The 19,926-nt window shown below is 39.3% G+C and overlaps 1 protein-coding gene across 6 annotated transcripts in view; it reads left to right on the forward strand.

Annotated features, from left to right (window-relative positions):
* Window positions 1–19,254, forward strand: part of UPF2 (UPF2 regulator of nonsense mediated mRNA decay) — a gene marked incomplete at its 3' end in the record, with an annotated part of 132,838 nt that extends 113,584 nt beyond the window's left edge. For 4 of the 6 annotated variants that reach the window (XM_080643569.1, XM_080643568.1, XM_080643573.1 and 1 more), the window contains 3 exons: window positions 1,606–1,747; window positions 3,861–3,981; window positions 17,041–19,254. In XM_080643569.1, the coding sequence (XP_080499695.1) occupies window positions 1,606–1,747; window positions 3,861–3,981; window positions 17,041–17,050 (273 nt within the window). Of the gene's footprint in view, window positions 1–1,605; window positions 1,748–3,860; window positions 3,986–17,040 lie in introns of those variants that run through there. The other 2 variants (XM_080643571.1, XM_080643572.1) reach the window with 1 other exon arrangement.
* Window positions 19,255–19,926: the final 672 nt, after the last annotated feature.

The following is a 19,926-nucleotide window of genomic DNA, read 5'->3' on the forward strand; positions in this document are numbered from 1 at the left end:
CCCTTGACCGGAATCGAACCTGGGACCCTTCAGTCCGCAGACCGACGCTCTATCCACTGAGCCAAACCGGTTTCGGCTAAAGTTTTTTTAAAAAGATGATTTGAGCTCATAATAGAGAGTAATAGTTGCAAAGAGTTCGTTTTATCAAACTTAGTTCATTGGGGAGAAGGGATGAGGTCTATGCTGGTAGCTAAATGGACTACCTTAAATATATTTTTGTTTCGCTATGTGGGATACTTAATTGTCTATATTGTGATAAATACAAAATGTAGTTAGTTGGGTTTATAGTTTCACGACTGCACTTAATATTTTTCACTTCATTGTATCTGGCCTTAGTGTTCTGGGTATTAACATTTAAAAAAAAAACATTGACTATGTACATCATAAAAGAGAATAAATACTAAGAAAAGACATCTGAGATATTACAGAGAATCGAATTGTCAACTCAGATTCAAATGAATTAGCATTCTTTTTCTTTTTTAATATATTTTATTGATTTTTTTTTTTTTTACAGAGAGGAAGGGAGAGAGAGTTAGAAACATCAATGAGAGAGAAACATCAATCAGCAGCCTCATGCACACCCCCTACTGGGGATGTGCCCGCAACCAAGGTACATGCCCTTGACCGGAATCGAACCTGGGACCCTTGAGTCCGCAGGCCAACACTCTATCCACTGAGCCAAACCAGTTAGGGCATGAATTAGCATTCTTATGCAGTTTTAAGCTTTACTAATAATTTTAAGGATGCAGGCATTTAAAAGGCATAGGTCACGCAGGCAGAAGTCCGGGATACTGAGCACAGCTCTCCATGCCCTTCCTTTCTGCATCAGACATGCCTTTGGTTCAGAGTGTTAGAGGAAGTCTTTATATTGAGGGGTGCAAATTATACACAGCAGAGAGAATTTAGTTTACAAAACATTTCCATTTATTACTCAGGTAGTTGCATAGCTTACTTAACAATTTCCAGGGAGCCCATAAATTCATAGGTTTTATCTTATTTTGTTTACCTTGCGTAATTTTAAACCAAGGACATCCTGCTAAAAACAAAAGCATCCCATAGATAAGGACTCTCTTCCATAACAGAAATAGATATTGTATGTCAGTTCCTTAACTCTTTCTTCTTTCCAACATCACAGCTATCTTGAGAACTATGATGGTCTGTTAATACTGAAGTTGGACTAGATTTGTTCAGTATGGTTCAGGAGGGCAAAACTGGTTCCAGAGAATAGAAATGAAAAGGATACATATTACAGTTTGCTACATAAAGCCTTTCTGACTATTATATGAGAAGGTCTACAAAATGGAAATGCTCTCATTGCTAGGTGTGTGCTGCCAAGCAGGGTGCAGGGAAGAGGAGCTTCTGCTTTTCATGGAGGTTGAACTTGATGGCCTCCACTTCCCATCCAAATCTAATAGGTTTGTCTCTAATAAAGTAGTACTATTTTCTGTATATGTTCTTAGATTTTACTGTCTTTACTGACTTACGGGAAAGGAAAGACATTTTTTTCTAAATTCATTGAATTCTTTTTGTTATTTTATTTGAAATCTTTTTTTTCCCTCTTGATTTTCTCAAGTCATTTGTGATTTCCTTTTTTCCCCCCCTCAGTTTAAGATCCTTAATGTACCCATGTCTTCCCAACTTGCTGCAAATCATTGGAACCAGCAACAGGCAGAACAAGAAGAAAGGATGAGAATGAAAAAGCTCACTCTAGATATCAATGAACGACAAGAACAAGAAGATTATCAAGGTATAAAATCATTTATAGGACAGAAGTAGAAAAATTTGATTCTTTTAGGTCTTTTAAAATATAGAATATAAATGTTATGTTGACCTTTTCATACCGTGTTTATATATATTTAGTCTGAGAAGTTGAATGTTTTTTGTAGCCCATTCTATCTTCATTTTTTTCTCACCTATTTGTAAAATAAAAATAATTGTCATCATAATTTGCTAATTCCATAATTCAATTAGATTCCATATCAATAGAGCTATGTTTGCAAGTGAGATAATCAATTTTTAATCATGTCAGCCAAACTATGAGCAGATTAACTCAACCAATATTTATTACCTTTTTTTGCCTGTTTGGGAATCCTGGTCTTGAGGAACCCATGTTCCTTCATTTTTGAGGGTATGCTCAAATTAGGGCTCTACTTTTATGTAGACACTAGAGGCCCAATGCACGAAATTCATGCAAGAGTAGGCCTTCCTTCCCCTGTCTGCTGGCACCGCTTTCCTCTGACACCTGGGACCTGGGCTTACCTTCAGCAACTGGGACCTGAGCTTCCTTCCAGCCACCAGTAGGCACCCAGGACCTGGGCTTCCCTGTCAGCTCAGTTTCACCTGGAAAGTTGTCTGGAAGGATGTCTGGTCTAATTAGCATATTATGCTTTTATTATTATAGATACTTAACATTCTTGGATTAACTGGAACCTTATGCAAAGAATCCATGGAATACGTCATAAGCCATCTTTTTGGCATCTCTGTGGCACCCAGATTTTAGAGTCATAATATGATTGTTTATATAATATTGTACCGACAAACTGCTTTTTAAAAGAATTTTTTTTATTATTGATTTCAGAGAGGAAGGGAGGGGGGAAAGAGATAGAAACATCAATGATGAGAGATAATCATGGATTGGCTACCTCCTGCATGCCCCCTACTGGCGAGCTGAGCCCACAATCCAGGGATATGCCCTAACTTGAATCAAACTGTGCCCTCCTTGGTTCATAGGTTGATACTCAACAACTGACCCACACTGGCCAGGCTGACAAAATGCTTTTTTGTGCAAGAGATTGTTGTGTAAATAAATACTCAGTTTTCTGTCTTTAAATCCCACTTCTAGCATCTCCTCTTCCAGTTGATGGACAGCATTCTTTTTTTCAATAATATAATTCTTTATTGTTGAAAGTATTGCATATGTCCCCTTTTTTCTCCCATTGATCCCCTCCAGCTCAGGCCCACCCTCACCCCAGACCTTTACCCCCCCCCCCCCCCATTGTCTGGATAGACAGCATTCTTAATAATCTATACATATAAAAGCCTAAGTGACCATTTGGCCATTTGCCCAGTAGCTATGATGCACAATGACCTCCAGGGAGCAGATGCTCTGACCAGTAGAGGAGGGAGCCCAATTCCTTGCGGAATCGGCTGTGGGTTAGGTTGCTTCTGGGGCACTGTCGGCCCCGAATCTGCTTCACCTGCATCCTGGACCCATCGGGGGATGTTGGAGGCCTGGTGCACGGATTCGTGCACTGGCGGGGTTCCTCAGCCTGGCCTGCACCCTTTTGCAATCTGGGACCCCTTGGGGGATGTCAGAGAGCTGGTTTTGGCCTGATCCCCGCAGGCCAGGCCGAGGGACCCCACCAGGCCTCTAGTAAACAATAATAGCTAATACTCAGTATAACTATGGGCCAGATACTGTTTTATGTACTTTTTCAAAGCATTTAATCCTCACAATTCTATAAACGATTATTATCCAGATTTTATATTTAGGGAAACTGAACCCAAAGTCCCACAACTAATTAACAGCAGAACTGGGAGTTGAACCAATATCCTGTTCCAAAAACACTATGCTTGTAATTACTGTATTATACTGCATCTCATACTGTTTTACTGCCTCACAAGATACTTACATAGAGGCCAAATTGACAGTAAGGGAGACATTGGTTTTTAAAGAGCGCATCTCATTTCTTGATGTGATCTTTCAGTATTTAATCATTTTAATCTGTTTAATGGTCATTTTTCTTTAGTCAGCAACCTGACTGAACTAATACACTTGATCTCTCTAGGGTGTTATATGCTTCATGGGAGAGAACATTTACCAGAGTTCACCACCTTTTCTGTTTTGCTCCTCATGATAGAAATGCTGCAGTCTCTTGCCCAGCGCCCAGCTCCAGCAAACACCAATCGTGAGCGGAGGCCCCGTTACCAACATCCAAAGGGAGCGCCTAATGCGGATCTAATCTTTAAGACTGGTGGGAGGTAGGACCATCTCTCTCATTTCTCCCTTAGCTCTTCTGTGAGTAAGTTAGGTAATTCTGGATTATAGTTCATGATAAAGACCTAATTATTAGCAAAATAGAAAAGTCTTTGTGTTGTAAGTATTTGAGAAAAGAAATCCTATTTATAAAATAGTTACAGGTTTTTGGTTTTTTCTTAAGTCTTGATTTCAGCCATACTGATGTTGGCTTTCACTCTCCCAAGGGGTCTTTTCTGTTTTTAAGTTTTTTTCTTTCGCATTTATAGAGAAGACTGGTTTATAGATTAGTCTGAGAGAAATCACAGGCTTTGTGTTAGGATCTCTCAGGTCACTGTTTAGTCATCTTAATGTTTATAAAAACTCAAAACCTGCTTGCTATACTTTCAAGCAAGCAGGTTGAGTTTGTTTTGAGTTATTTTGTTTGTTTGTTAAATGATGAAATGTCCTGCTGGGATTTATGTCATTTCTACTTGAACTTGAATTGCTAAACCTTAAATAATTAAAACACTATAAGGAATTTCACATAGAACATGTTCCCTAATAAAGCCTCTTTTTTAAATCTACTTTTAAAGAATAAAATTATTTAAAGACTTTCTGGGACCTCATCTAAAACTTATACCATCAACTCATTTTTCTTTCTTGTTGTTGGGTTATGACCCAAAGTGCCATTGGCTTTGCTGCTCTTGAGTATTAGTGTTGAGGCTGAGGATATACAACAGACCCAAGATGTCACCTTGTTTTGGGGGCCAGATGAACAGGTGTAGAAGGAAGTGTGCTGGGAGTAGTAGTAGGAGTAGCTCATTGTTGAGGAGAGTCTCGAAAATGCAGATGTTCTTTAAGCCTATATCTTTTACTCACTAATATACTTGTGTGTTCCTGATGATGGTTTTCTTTGAACTGTATGTTCAGGCAACTTGAATCAAATTGAAATTTAGAAAATTGGTTTGTCATGACTGTTTAGGGATCTGTTTTTAACGTCTACTAGCTGTAATGTTTTTAGAAATTCAAGTTAGAAATGCTGGGGTTGGGGGAAGGAAAAGAAATGCTATACAAACCCATCTAATTAAGCATAATAAGATACTAGGTTATATTTAATTATCCAAATTTCACTGAAGTTCTTTAATAAAACCTTTTATTGCTGCCAAAATGTAGAAGCAGCTAGCTAGGTTAACATGCCATGGAAATATTAGTTTCCTGCTTTTATTATTTTTAGAGTAGCTTTAAATATATACCATAGTATTCTTGATAATACCTGTTTCCTTTTTTGTCTTGTGATTGGAGGAAAGAACTGTTAGAATATTCTTATCTTGATGTTCTCTATTAAGTTCACCTGTCCATATTGCAAGTGTAGCATCTTCCTAATTTCTAAATGCATTGGGTGATACACAATTGATATCTGCAGTAGGGTTTGCTCCTCTCAACTTACATGCATCCAGCACCTACCAGGGATTCAGTCCTGCACTATGGAAAATTGAAAAGTCAGGGGGAAAAAACGTGTTAACCCTCAGTCTATTTATATAGTCCACTGGGAAAACCAAGTACAGGTAACTTGAGAGAGCTAATTCTGCCCTAGTCATATATTTCTTTAAAAAATCATTGATTGAAAGTCTGTTAAGTACCAAACATTTCTTATGCAGTAGGGAACAAAAATATTGGAAAACAGTAGTGTAAACTTATATGTTATAATGGATGTATATATGAGCACAAAGGCATGCCTTTCTTAATTTGGCACCAGTTTTTCAGTCATTTTTCAAAATTTTTTGTTAAAATTTGTTTTTCTTTCCTCCCTCCAGTTCTGCCTGCCCCTAGTTAGGCAAACTTGGAAGAATTGGCCACATTTGTTCTTTCTCACCTCACATTGTGAGGCTAACTAAAGTCTGCTGTCTTCCTGCCTTTTCACTGAAACTGCCTTTCAGCCACCAAGCTGCCTCTGAATGCTTCATTCAGGAGTGTTTTAGGCTGTCAGAGCACTTAGCATATGGACCTTTTCTTCTTGGCACACTCTCTTCACTTCACTTGGCTCTGCTGTCTTCTGGTCTTCCTTTTCTTTCACTGACTCATCCTACTTCTATCTCCTTACTCCTTTCTGGACTTGCCTCTACCTAGAGATGCTGTGTCTTTATTTTCTGACTATATATCCAACTATCTTCTAGATAGCCACCTAGATGTCTCATAGGAACATAAACCTCAGTGTGTCCCCAACCCCCAAGCCACTCTGCTTCCCTGTTCTCTGGCTTAGTGAATAGAAACACTGCCCATCCAGTTGTCCAGACTACAAATGGAGGTTTTTAGTTTAGATTCCTCTCTCCCTCAATTTCCGTATCTAGTTAATTAACAAATTCTCTAATTCTACTGCTGTATGGCTCTTACACTTCCCAATTTTATTCCACTTCTACTGAAGATCCTAGATCTAGCTACCATCACCACTGCATTATTGCCAGCAGCCTCCTGATCGACTTCTCAGTCTTCAATTTCAACCCCTTCTATTTTATTGTCTCTGCTGTACCCATAGTGTTCTTTCTAAAATGAAATCTTCTGTCTGATTATGTGAGCTCTTCAGTGGGTCCTCATGGCTTGTATGATAAAGTCCAAACTCCTCCACTTGGTTATCATGTTGAGAGTGTACTACCTTATTGGTTTTATCTCTTGCTATTTCCACCCCCCCCCCCCCCCGCCCCCACTCCCAACCAAGCTGGCCTTTTGGTTCTTTTATCATCTTTTCACCTCCTCTCATGCTTTATCCCTGGGCAACACTGCTCCTCTAGCAGGTGTCTCCTTGGTATTCTAAAGTCTGACATAGGTCAGTATGTATTTGCTGCGCTGGCTCAGTCTTTCCAAAGACACTGCCAATCACTTGCTAGCTTGCCTGTGTTCCCCGTGAGGTTGAAGAATGGGGGCAAAGGCAAAACTTTTAGTGCCTAGCACATAGATGCTTAGTAAATACTTGTTGAATGGACAAAGGGCCTTTTACAAGTCTATGTGTAGTCATTTAATAAACTTGTTCCACATGTTCTGCTCCCTAGCTCTTCTCCCTCTTATTTCCTGATTTTGTGAGAATCCCAACTCTTGAGCTACCCTCTGTACATGGTTTAAATATCTTTTTAAAATCATAACTCAAAAAACAAAATCCTAACTTGTCCATTACTCTTGAAAATGGCTCTCTGCCAACTATTGTGATATTTTCAAAGCCAGTGCTGATGTTACAGTGTCCTTGTGATAGCAGCGTAGAGGAACAAGCAGACATATAAATATGAGTTTTTTTAGTCTGTTGAGCACCAAAAGTTTTTTAAACTTGTTTTTAAGTGAACAAATGTAGTAATACTAACTGATGGGGTGGATTTTCCTGGTAGTTTGGCACCTCTTTGTTTTATTTTTAACGCTGGGCCAGACTTAGCAGAAAGATGTATATGTAGAGCAGTGGTTCACCAGATGTCTTCAGGAGAACATGCTGAGTGGGGAATTCCTATACAAAGGAGTGAAAAGAAAATTCTGTGAATGAGGTCTCAAAAACTGTTTTCAATTTGGCTCCTAACTTGGCTAGTGCTTTTAAAAAACGTTATTAATATTGTTGATGTTATATGGCAGATAAAGGGAAGTTTATTTAGAAACTGGTTATCAAAGCAGCTTAATGTTTTTCTTACCTGTGGATTTTGATAAGGCTCTGAGGTGTTATAGTTTTTTTCATTTTCTAATAAGGATTGAAAGGGGCTATAAGTTAAAATCTCAGTCTTTCTCATGGGGTAGTAATGCTCTAACATTTTTTTATAAGCATTTGTTTATAACAAGTTAAAATAGCAGAAATGCTCTAAGTAAACAATTATCTGGGTATCTTATAGTGCAGAACAAGGTTGTTTTCCACTCTGCTAGTGTTGAAAAAACTGCAACTTAGCATCTTTAGTAGGTGTTAGTACTAATGTGGTTTATATGCTGCAAATTCATATGGATTACATCCCTGCTCCTTAAACTTTAAAATATGTATTTTAATAATCTTTTATTAAACTTCTGGTTCTGATTAGTTTCTAACAAGCTCCCAGGTAATAGCAAAACTGAGTAGCAAAGGGTTACACACTATCAGACTTTTTTTAACCCATCTTAAGGAGAGTGTGCATATGTTATTAGATACTCTCTTTATGTTCTTATTGTAAGATTAAGTAAGTGATAGTTTTGTTAAAAATAGAGTCCCTCTGGAATCCAGAGTGTAAATTGTAAGTACTTTTTGGGCTCTTATATTTTTAAATCTCTCAGAATCATTGTTTGCTTATATACTAGTCAAGTGGCACCCCCTATACTATAAATGATATAAGTATGTCTTATTTACCAAGGACCAGAAACATTTTTTGCCTATCATTCATTGAATTTACTTAAAGTATTCTTTTTTATGATCTTTTTAAAAAAATTTCTTTATTGATTAAGGTATTACATATCTGTCCTTATCCCCCATTCCGCCCCCCCCCCCCCACACTCATGCCCTCACACCCCTGTTGTCTGTGTCCATTGGTTAGGCTTTATATGCATGCATACAAGTCCTTTGCTTGATCTCTCCCCCTTACCCCCACCCTCCCCTACCTTCCCTCTGAGGTTTGATGGTATGATCAATGCTTTTCTGTCACTGGATCTTCTTTTGTTCATCACTTTATGTTGTTCATTATATTCCACAAATGAGTGAGATCATGTGGTATTTATCTTTCTCTGACTGGCCTATTTCACTTAGCATAATGCTCTCCAGTTCCATCCATGCTGTTGTAAATGGTAAGAATTCCTTCTTTTTTACCGTAGCATAGTATTCCATTGTGTAGATGTACCACAGTTTTTTAATCCACTCATCTGCTGATGGGACACTTAAGTTGTTTCCAAATGTTAGCTATGGTGAATTGTGCCGCTATGAACATAGAGGTGCATATGTCCTTTCTGATTCGTGTTTCTAGTTTCTTGGGATATATTCCTAGAAGTGGGATCACTGGGTCAAATGGGAGTTCCATTTTTAGTTTTTTTGAGGAAACTCCATACTGTTCTCCATAGTGGCTGCACCAGTCTGCATTCCCACCGGCAGTGCACGAGGGTTCCTTTTTCTCCACATCCTCACCAGCACTTGTCGTTTGTTGATGATAGCCATTCTGACAGGTGTGAGATGGTAATGCATTGTCGTTTAGATTTGCATCTCTCGGATAATCAGTGACTTTGAGCATGTTTTCATATGTCTCTTGGCCTTTCTTCTGTCTTCTTTTGAAAAGTGTCTATATAGGTCCGTTGCCCATTTTTTGATTGGGTTGTTCATCTTCCTTTTTGTTAAGCTGCATGAGTTCCCTGTAAATGTTGGAGATTAAACCCTTATTGGTGATAACATTGGCAAATATATTCTCCCATGCAGTGGGCTTTCTTGTTGTTTTGTTGATGGTTTCTTTTGCTGTGCAAAAGCTTTTTATTTTGATGTAGTCCCATTTGTTTATTTTCTCTTTAGTTCCCATTGCCCTAGGAGCGGTATCGGTGAAAATTTGCTTCAGCATATGTCTGAGATTTTGCTGCCTGTGCATTCCTCTAGTATTTTTATGGTTTCCCATCTTATGTTTAAGTCCTTTATCCATTTTGAGTTTATTTTTGTGTATGGTGTAAGTTGGTGGTCTAGTTTCATTTTTTTGCATGTATCTGTCCAGTTTCCCCAACACCATTTATTGAAGAGATTGTCTTGACTCTATTTTATGTTCATGCCTCCTTTGTCAAACATTAATTGAGCATAGTGGTTTGGGTCGATTTCTGGGTTCTCTATTCTATTCCATTGATTTATATGTCTGTTTCTGTGCCAGTACCAGGCTGTTTTGAGAATAGTGGCTTTGTAATACAGCTTGATATCTCGTATTGAAATCCCACCTACTTTGTTCTTCTTTCTCAGGATTGCTGCAACTATTCAGGGTCTTTTTTTTTTATTCCAGATGAATTTTTGGAAAGTTCGTTCCAGGTCTGTGAAATACGCGGTTGGTATTTTAATGGGAAGTGCATTGAATCTATAGATTGCTTTGGGTAGTATGGACATTTTAATGATGTTGATTCTGCCAATCCATGTACACGGTATCTTCTTCCATCTGTTTATGTCTCCTCTATCTCTTTTTTCAGTGTCCTATAGTTTTCCCCGTATAGGTCTTTTACCTCCTTAGTTAAGTTTATTCCTAGGTATCCTAATTTTTTTGGTGCAATGGTAAATGAGATTACTTTTTTAGTCTCTCTTTCTGTAAATTCACTATTGGTGTATAGAAATGCCATAGATTTCTTGGCATTAATTTGTATCCTGCTACATTGCCGAATTCATTTATTAAGCCTAATAATTTTTGATGGCGTCTTTAGGGTTTTCTATGTATAGTATCATGTCATCTGCGAATAAGAACAGTTTTACTTCTTCTTTTCCAATTTGGATGCCTTTTATTTCTTCTTCTTGTCTAATCACAATGGCTAGTACTTCCAGTATTATGTTGACAGGAATGGTGAGAGTGGGCATCCCTGTCTTGTTCCTGTTCTTAGGGGAAATGGTTTTAGTTTTTGCCCATTGAGTATGAAGTTGGCTGTAGGTTTGTCATATATGGCTTTTATTATGTTGAGGTATGATCTTTCTATTCCCAATTTGCTGAGAGTTTTTATCAAGAAAGGGTGTTGGATTTTGTCAAATGCTTTTTCTGCATCAATTGATATGACTGTGATTTTTATCTCAATGTTGTTTATGTGATGTATCACATTTATTGATTTGTGGATATTGTACCGTCCTTGCATCCCCGAGATAAATCCTACTTGGTCATGGTGTATGACCTTTCTGATGTGTTGCTGGATCCAATTTGCTAGAATTTTGTTGAGGATTTTGGCATCTATGTTCATGAGGGATATTGGCCCATAATTCTCTTTCATTGTGTTGTCTTTATCTGGTTTTTGTATTAGGGTGATACTGGCTTCATAGAAGGAGCTTGGAAGTGTTTCTTCCTCTTGAATTTTTGGAATAGTCTGAGGAGGATAGGTTTTAGTTCTTCCTTGAATGTTTGGTAAAACTCCCCTGTGAAGCCGTCTGGCCCCGGGCTTTTGTTTGCTGGTAGCTTTTTGATGACTGCTTCAATTTCTTCCATAGTTATCGGCCTATTGAGATTTTTAGAATCTTCCTGATTGAGTTTTGGAAGTTTGTATTTTTCTAGGAATATGTCCATTTCCTCCAGGTTGTCCAGTTTGTTGGAATAGAATAGTTCATATTATTTTTTTAACAATCCTTTGTATTTTTGTGGGGTCTGTTGTTATTTCACCTCTTTCATTTCTGATTTTGTTTATTTGGGTCCTCTCTCTTTGCTTTTTGGTGAGCCTGGCTAGAGGTTCATCAATCTTGTTTATCCTTTCAAAGAACCAGCTCTTGGTTTCATTTATCTTTTGTATTGTTCATTTATTTTTATTTTTTTGTCTCTATCATTTATTTCAGCTCTGTTCTTTATTATCTCCTTCCTTATGCTCACTCTGGGCTTTTCTTGCTGCACTCTTTCTAATTCTGTAAGTTGTGGAGTTTAGATGATTTACTATCATTTTTTCTTGTTTTTTTGAGGTAGGCCTGTAGAGCTATAAACTTCTCTCTCAGGACTGCTTTCATTGTGTCTCATAGATTTTGGATTGTTGTGTTTTTATTGTCATTAGTTTCCAGGATGTTTTTAATTTCTTCTTTGATCTCTTTGGTAACCCAATCATTGTTTAATAGCATGCTGTTCAGCTTCCAAGTGTTTGAATTTTTGGATTGTTTTTATTGTAGTTTATTTCTAGTATTATTATGTCATTGTGGTCTGCGAAGATGCTTGATATGATTTCAATCTTCTTGAATTTGGGGAGACTTTGCTTGTGATCCAATATGTGGTCTATTTTTGAAAATGTCCCATGTGCACTTGAGAAGAATTTATATTCCGTGGCTTTGGGGTGAAATGTTCTGAAGATGTCAATTAAATCCATCTGCTGTAGTGAGTCATTTAGGATTGCTGTTTCTTTGCTGATTTTTTTGTCTAGAGGATTTATCCAGTGATGTCAGTGGTGTATTAAAGTCTCCTACTATGATTGTATTGTTGTCTATCTCTCCCTTTATCTCTTTCAGGAGTTTTTTTTAATGTATTTGGGTGCTCCTGCATTGGGTGCATATATGTTTGTCAGGGTTATATCCTGTTGTATCGATCCCTTTAGTATTATGAAGTGGCCTTCCTTATCTCATGTTATGGCCTTCACTTTGAGGTCTATTTTGTCAGATATAAGTATTGCTACCCCAGCTTTTTTTTTTTCATTTCCATTTGGCTGAAAGATATTTTTCCATCCCTTCACTTTCAGTCTGTGTGAGTCCCTTGTTCTGAGGTGGGTCTCTTGTAGACAGCATATATATGGGTCATTTTTTTAATCCATTCATCCACTTGATATCTTTTGATTGGAGCATTTAGTCTATTTACGTTTAAAGTTATTATTGACTAGAGGCCCGTTGCACGAAGATTTGTGCAAGAATAGGGCTTCCTTCCCCTGGCTTCGCTCCCAGTCGCCCGGGAGCCTTCAAGTCCTCGCCCCTGGCCGCCCAGGATCCTGCAAGTCCGTGCTCCTGGCCGCCCAGGAACCTGCAAGTCTTCACGCCTGGCTGGAGTGCCGCTCCTGTAGCTCCCTCTGCCCCCCGCCACCCCCCTCATTGCAGGCGTCCTGCCCCACCCGGCTGCTCCAGGCCGGCATATGCAAATTAACCCGCCATCTTTGTTGGGTTAATTTGCATATTCACTCCTGATTAGCTGGTGGGCATCGCGGAGTACGGACAATTTGCATATTTCTCTTTTATTAGTGTATATAGGTACTTGTTTGTAGCCATTTTTATTTTTTGTTCCTGTGTTCCTTACCTTTTTATTTCTTCTTTTTACACCAGTCCCTTTAGCATTTCTTGGATTGCTGGCTTAGTAGTGATAAACTTACTTAGCCTTTTCTTGTTTGTGAAGCTCCTTATTTCCCCTTCAATTTTGAATGATAGTCTTGCTGGATAGAATATTCTTGGATTCAGTCCCTTGCTTTGCATCACTTTGTAAATTTCCTTCCATTCTTTTCTGGCCTGTTGTGTTTCTGTTGAGAAATCATTTGATAATCTAGTGGGAAATACCTTGTATGTAACTTTGTGCCTCTCTCTTGCAGCCTTTAAGATTCTCTCTTTGTCCTGAACGTTTGCCATTTTAATTATGATGTGTCTTGGTGTGGGTCTTTTCGGGTTCATCTTGTTTGGGACTCTCTGTGCTTGTGTGACTTTTTTCTTCCTCACATCAGGGAAGTTTTCTGACATTATTTCTTCAAATAGGTTTTCTAACTCTGTTCCTCTTCCTGTACTTAAAGTATATTCTATTTTATACCATTGCTTTCTCTTGATTTCAGGAGAATTTTATCTTCTCTTTCTCTCAGGGAATACTTGTGTTAATTGTCCTTTTTACCATTTAGTTCAGTTCTGCATGAATTATGGATATATCCAGAAGAATATGTACTTTTTTATATTTGGATTTTATTCTTGGAAAGTTTCTTTTTTTTTTTTAAATAACTCTTTATTGTTCAGCTTATTACAGGTGTTCCTCTTTTTTTCCCCCATAGCTCCCCTCCACCTGATTCCCCACCCCACCTCATGCCCTTACCCCCCACCACTGTCTTGATCCATAGGTGTAAGCTTTTTGTCCAATCTCTTCCCGCACCCCTCACACCCCCTCCCCGCTGAGAATTGTCAGTCCACTCCCTTTCTATGTCCCTGATTCTGTTATATTCACCAGTCCATTCTGTTCTTCAGATTTTTTATTCACTTGATTTTTATTTTTATTTTTATTTTTTATTTTTTTTTTTTTAAATATATTTTATTGATATTTTACAGAGAGAGGAAGGGAGAGGGATAGAGAGCTAGAAACATCGATGAGAGAGAAACATCGATCAGCTGCCTCCTGCACACCTCCCACTGGGGATGTGCCCGCAACCAAGGTACATGCCCTTAACCGGAATCGAACCCGGGACCCTTCAGTCCACAGGCTGACGCTCTATCCACTGAGCCAAACCGGTTTCGGCTATTCACTTGATTTTTAGATTCACTTGTTGGTAGGTATGTATTTGATGTCATTTTGTTGTTCATAATTTTTATCTTCACCTTTTTCTTTTTCTTCCTCTTCTTAAAGAACACCCTTTAGCATTTCATGTAATCCTGGTTTGGTGGTGATGAACTCCTTTAGCTTTTTCTTGTCTGTGAAGCTCTTTATCTGACCTTCAACTCTGAATGATAGCTTTGCTGGGTAGAGTAATCTTGGCTGTAAGTTCTTGCTATTGATCACTTTGAATATTTCTTGCCACTCCCTTCTGGCCTGCATAGTTTCTGCCGAGAAATCAGCTGACAGTCGTATGGGTGCTCCCTTGTAGGTAACTAACCGTGTTTCTCTTGCTGCTTTCAAGATTCTCTCTTTGTCTTTTGCTCTTGGCATTTTAATTATGATTGTCTTGGTGTGGTCCTCTTTGGATTCCTCTTGTATGGGGTTCTGTGTGCTTCCTGAACTTGTAAGTCTATTTCTTTCACCAGGTAGGGAAAGTTTTCGGTCATTATTTCTTCTAATAGGTTTTCAATATTTTGCTCTCTCTCTTCTTCTGGCACCCCAAAAATTCGGATGTTGGTACGCTTAAAGTTGTCCCAGAGGCTCCTTACACTATCTTCATATTTTTGGATTCTTTTTTCTTTTTGTTTTTCTGGCTGGGTGTTTTTTGTTTCCTCATATTTCAGATCTTTGGTTTGATTCTTGGGGTATGTTGATCTACAGTTGAGTTTCTGTATATTCTTTATTTCAGACAGTGTATGCTTAATTTCTGACTGCTCCTTTTCCATTTTTTTGGCATTCTCATTAAGATCCTTAAAGGTCTCACTAAGTTCCTCAGCGGTTTTTAGAAGATTCTTGAGTAACCTTATAAATGTGGTTCTGAACTCTATGTCGTCCAGTAGTTTGCTTTTCTCCATTTCTCTCTTTCGTGACATGTTTCTTTGTCTCTGCATTTTGCTGCTTCCTTGTGTTGATGGAGTTGCTTTGTGTGGCAGGTGACCTATGGGGGCCAGTAGCTCAGCCTCCCCAATCACCTGAGGTGGACGCCTTTGGTACACCCCTTTGTGGGCTGAGTGCAAAGTCTTGGTGTAGTTAAGCCTTGATTGCTGTTGGTACATTGGGAGGAATTGACCTCCAGGCCACTTGGCTTTGAGGACCCGCGGTGTCTGTAATGGAAGAACTGCTGTGCTGGAGACACGCTTATGGTGCAGGACTTGTTTCAGTGGGGCTTTGGTGCTCACTGAGTCTGCCTCTTGAATGTGTCACTTATGGATGTGAGGAGTTGAAATCTGGTGTCTCACACTGACCACTAGGTACACTGGCTTCTGGATCTCCAATGGGGTGCAGGTCAGCTACTGTCTGAGGCCACCCAGCAGGCGCTACAGTGAGAACTACAGTTTTCTCCTCTTTGCTTGTGGTTTGGAGGTTTTGGAGCTGTCTGACCCGGGCTGCAAGTTTGCTATGTTAAGCTGCGATAGGGCAGGCCATTCATATGCTAAAGCCGCTGCTTGGAGCTTGGGTGGGTTTGTAGGTTGTGTGGGCAGGGTCTCAGGGTGTCACTAGGCTAGGGTGTGGCAAACAGCGATGGCTGCCAATAAGCCGGCTCTGCGTCTCCAACCGCGTCCCCCTGTCCCGCGCCTCAGCACAATAAACAATTATTTCTGTGCGCAGCCCTGCAAGCAAGCCTTCCTCACTTTCCGACCCCATGGCAGACAGTCCAGTTTCTCCCCGTAGGAGTTTGGGTCCCCCGCGTCTTCCCAGAAACTAGAGTTCGGAGTAATCGGGAGCTTATCTCCCTTCAGGTTGAAAACAGCAGCGCTCCCAGTCACCCGTCGCCAGCCCGATTCGCGCGTCTCCGTACCTCAGCTTTTCAGCGCTTGTGCCTGTCTCAATGCTCTTTTCTTTTTCCTTCTAGTTGTAGAACTTCTACTCAGCCAGCTTTCCCGTGGTTCTGGGTGATAGACGTTTTGTCTTTTAGTTTTAGTTTTGAAATTGTTGTGCAAGGCAGCAGTTTAGGTGTTTACCTACGCCGCCATCTTGGATCCTCCTCCCTTGGAAAGTTTCTTGCTAATGTACTTGTCTTGTGGAAAACTAATAGTTTGCTAGAGCGGCCATAAGAAAGTACTACAAACTAGGTGACTTAAACAACAGAACTGTTTGCCTCACAGTTCTGGAGGCTGGAAATCCAAAGTCAGGGTATCTACATAATTGGTTCCTACTGAGGGCTGTGAGGGAGAATTGTTCCATGCCTCTCTCCTAGCTTCTGATGTCTTGCCAGCAATCTTTGGTGCCCCTTGGCTTCTCCATCATCATCTGATCTCTGCCTTCATCTTCATGTGGCATTATGCTTGTGTGTGTGTCCAAAACCCCCCTTGTACTACAGCAGTGGTCAGCAAATTCATTAGTCAACAGAGCCAAATATCAACAGTACAACGATTGAAATTTCTTTTGAGAGCCAAATTTTTTAAACTTAAACTTCTTCTAACACCACTTCTTCAAAATAGACTCGCCCAGGCCGTGGTATTTTGTGGAAGAGCCACACTCAAGGGGCCAAAGAACCGCATGTGGCATGCGAGCCGCAGTTTGCCGACCACTGTACTAAGGACTTGGTTATACTGGATTAGGGGCCCATCCTACTCTGATATGGCCTCTTCTTAACTGATTACATCTGCAATGACCCTGTTTCCAAAGAAGGTCACATCCTGAGGTGCCAGGAATTTAGACCTCAACATGACTTTGGAGTACACAATTCAACCATAACAAAAATCACGAATTTTCAGCATCTTAGAAAGTAGTTGTAGGAAAGATACCCTGATCACTGTCAGAATTGCTTTTTTTTAGTGCCCCTTTTCAGGCTTCTATTGTCTTAATCTTTAAAAAGCACTGATTAATTTGCAGTAATCAATGGCTGGTGGTATTTAAGGGTTCTTTTCTTACCAGAGGTTTGTCCTCAGTTCTAGTTCTTTAACGTTGCCCTGTTTGTGCTTCTAGGAGACGTTGATCCAGCAGCACGTGTCATTTCATTAGGTCCTGTATCTGATGTTGTGGATAGTGGAGTCCTCCAGCAATTGAATGAGAGCAGTGGACACATCTCAGCATGTCGGTCTAGAGAGTTGCGAATCTGAACAACCTGGGACAGGCTGGGGCCATGAGGCAGAAACAGCAGCCTCTGCCAACACCGGAACAAGCCGCTTCCAGATAAGGCATAAACGGCCTTTTGTAATGGAAATCACGTGAGGGTTAATCTTCTCTGAGAATGGCAGTCAAGAAATGAGATGGTTAACTTGACTACTGAGCAGTTACACCCAGAAGAGCGTCAGTGAGATGACTGGGCCTGAGAAGAAGTGATTGTAATAGTAATGGTAAGGGGGAAATGAACTTGAGTTTTAAACTTGATTTGAGTTACAGTGTCTCTGAATTGAACATCCCATGTTGGAAGAAGATACATTTGGGGGCTCCAGAACTACAGTAGGAAAGTATAGCGCAAGCAGTAAAATCTTCTAGTAAAAACTTACATGCAGGACAACAAAATGATGAAAAATATCAAAGTGCCAGATAATCCACCAGGAAGGCTTTTGTTTAGGAATTTGTTTCAAGAGGAACAAGGGATGAGGGACAAAAATCAGTTTTATCCATCAGAGTCAGTGATATAAAATTGCCTATTTGGGTAAAAGAAAAATGTGAAAGACTGTTAGTATTACAAAGAGCATGGATTCAGATGACTTAGGGAAGTCACACCAGTCTGAGAAGAGGGATTCTGAGCCCATTGTAAGTATCATTGAAAACAAATGTGCCAGTCAGCATGTCACAGAAAATGGACGAAGGACAGCAAGAAGTGGATCAGAAGATTTTGTTGACCTTCATGGGTTTACAGCCTCTGTCTCTAAACAAAGTATGGAAACAGTAGAGCTTTTATTTTGCTTTTGTTTTTGTTTAGTTTTGTTCCTTCTCCCTCCCCCCAAATAGAAATGAGGGTTCTTAGTCTGTTTCTGGCAATCTGTTAATTTATTAGGATAGTTGTCTTTCGTTTGCTTTTCAATAGGCATAGTAAATTTAGTTAAAGAGCACATCTGTATGCTACAACTTGATTCCATCTTTTTTCTAGCTGTTTTGCATTTTTTCTTTTACCATGTTTCAGTTTCTGCATGTAGAATTAAATAAGAAACAAAACTTGTAAAGTTGTAACATTTCACATGGAAATGCTGCCCAATCTTCACCAGCTTCAGAAATCTGACCTTTGCCGATGCTGCAATAAAGTGTTGTAATTTAGATATGCTGTAGTTGGGTTTTATTTGGTTTTGGTTTTGGAAACCTACTAAATGGATAAATCAGTATCTTCCAAGGTCATCTTTATCCTTTATAAAGTTGTCTCAGAGATGATTTCTTTAGCATGTCACTAGTATTGTTGCTCTCACTTTAGCATTCTGTATTTCCATTGTTTTCCTGGGTGCCTGAGTTATTAGCTTACCTTTGGGTCAGTACAAAAAGTAGTCTGTGGAGTCCAGTGGAATAAATAGGCTTAAAGCTAATTAGAAAACGTTGGCACAGCACGTCTAACATGAGGAGTGTTTATGTTTTTACCAGAATGTGTGCAAACCTGGGTGATAAAAGCCTTTGTAAGGCAGGCAACTCAGAAAGAAATCACAAGAACCATTGTTTTCCATTTCTTTCTAGGTTTTCATTCCAGGGCTGACTTACATGATCCAAAGGAGTGCCTGTAATCACTATTGCTAAAAATTTTTAAATTCAGCTGAGAGTCATTAGAGTTTGAAAAGAAATAGAATTTTAATTTTAAAAGAAAGTTTCTAAAGTCCTTAACAACTGTTAACCCTATTCTCCAACACTTCTCACCAGCTTCATTGCTGACCTACATGCTATTTGTTACTATTTTGTGTTGGGGAAAATGGTTGACAAGTTTTGTCATTTCTGTTTTAAATTGTTTGGGGGAGCCAGAGATAATTATACTATATATTATGCACAACTCAGAGGATATGTGAAAGTCAGCTGTAATTCACCTTCATTTGCCTTTCATATGTCATCTAGAAAGAACAAGTGTAGTGTGTTTTGGGAACCATAAAGAAAGATCAAATAAGATGGTACATTATTCAATTAGATTACTATAACAAAAATAGCTTACTGGTGACCAAAAGAGTAGTGATATGTAAGGTAGATTCTGTGTTAACCACCAAGAAGCTTGCTTATATTAAAAAAAAAAAAAAAAAAAAATGAGGGGAAAGCCGCCTGATTTTTAGAAAATATTGCTATTCTCATAATTTTGCCAGTCTTTTGGACTGCTCTTTAATCCTTTGATTCCAAAAGGATTAAAGGGCAAAGCTAAAAAGACCTCTGGGAACCTAAGAGTCTGTCCCAGTGAAAGCTGCCCAGGCCCTTGCATATTCTTAGTCTCTATACTTGACCCATGGAAAAAACCTGGTGGCTAGACAGAAGAATGGATACACATAGCACACAGTACCTGGAAGAGCCAAACAAGAAGCAAGACTAGCAAAGTGAACACATAAGCAAAACACAGAAATATAAAGAGGAGAGATCCTGGCCCAGACCTTGCCAGGCCCTGGGGTGGTGGTCCTGGAACGGGTGGAATGTTAGCATTAGAAGAAACCCTCAGTTTGCAGAGGTGTGAGGGCTTAACTCCTTTCAGTGCTGTGAGATCAGTCATGGGTGATGTCAGAGTTTTTTGTAATTAATAGAAATAACTTCATTAAAAGAAGGAAATAGGCCTAGAGTGGTGAGGCCACCAGCAAAGAAAAGCAGACCTCAGATTTCTTAATAACTACAGCCATGTCATAAAATACCTTTATATTACTCATACTGGAAAACCTGAGGTAATGGTTGGTGGTTTTTTTTGTGTTTTTTTTT

The sequence above is a fragment of the Plecotus auritus genome (assembly GCF_963455305.1).
Source record: "Plecotus auritus genome assembly, chromosome: 1".
In the NCBI taxonomy this organism is placed as follows: domain Eukaryota; kingdom Metazoa; phylum Chordata; class Mammalia; order Chiroptera; family Vespertilionidae; genus Plecotus; species Plecotus auritus.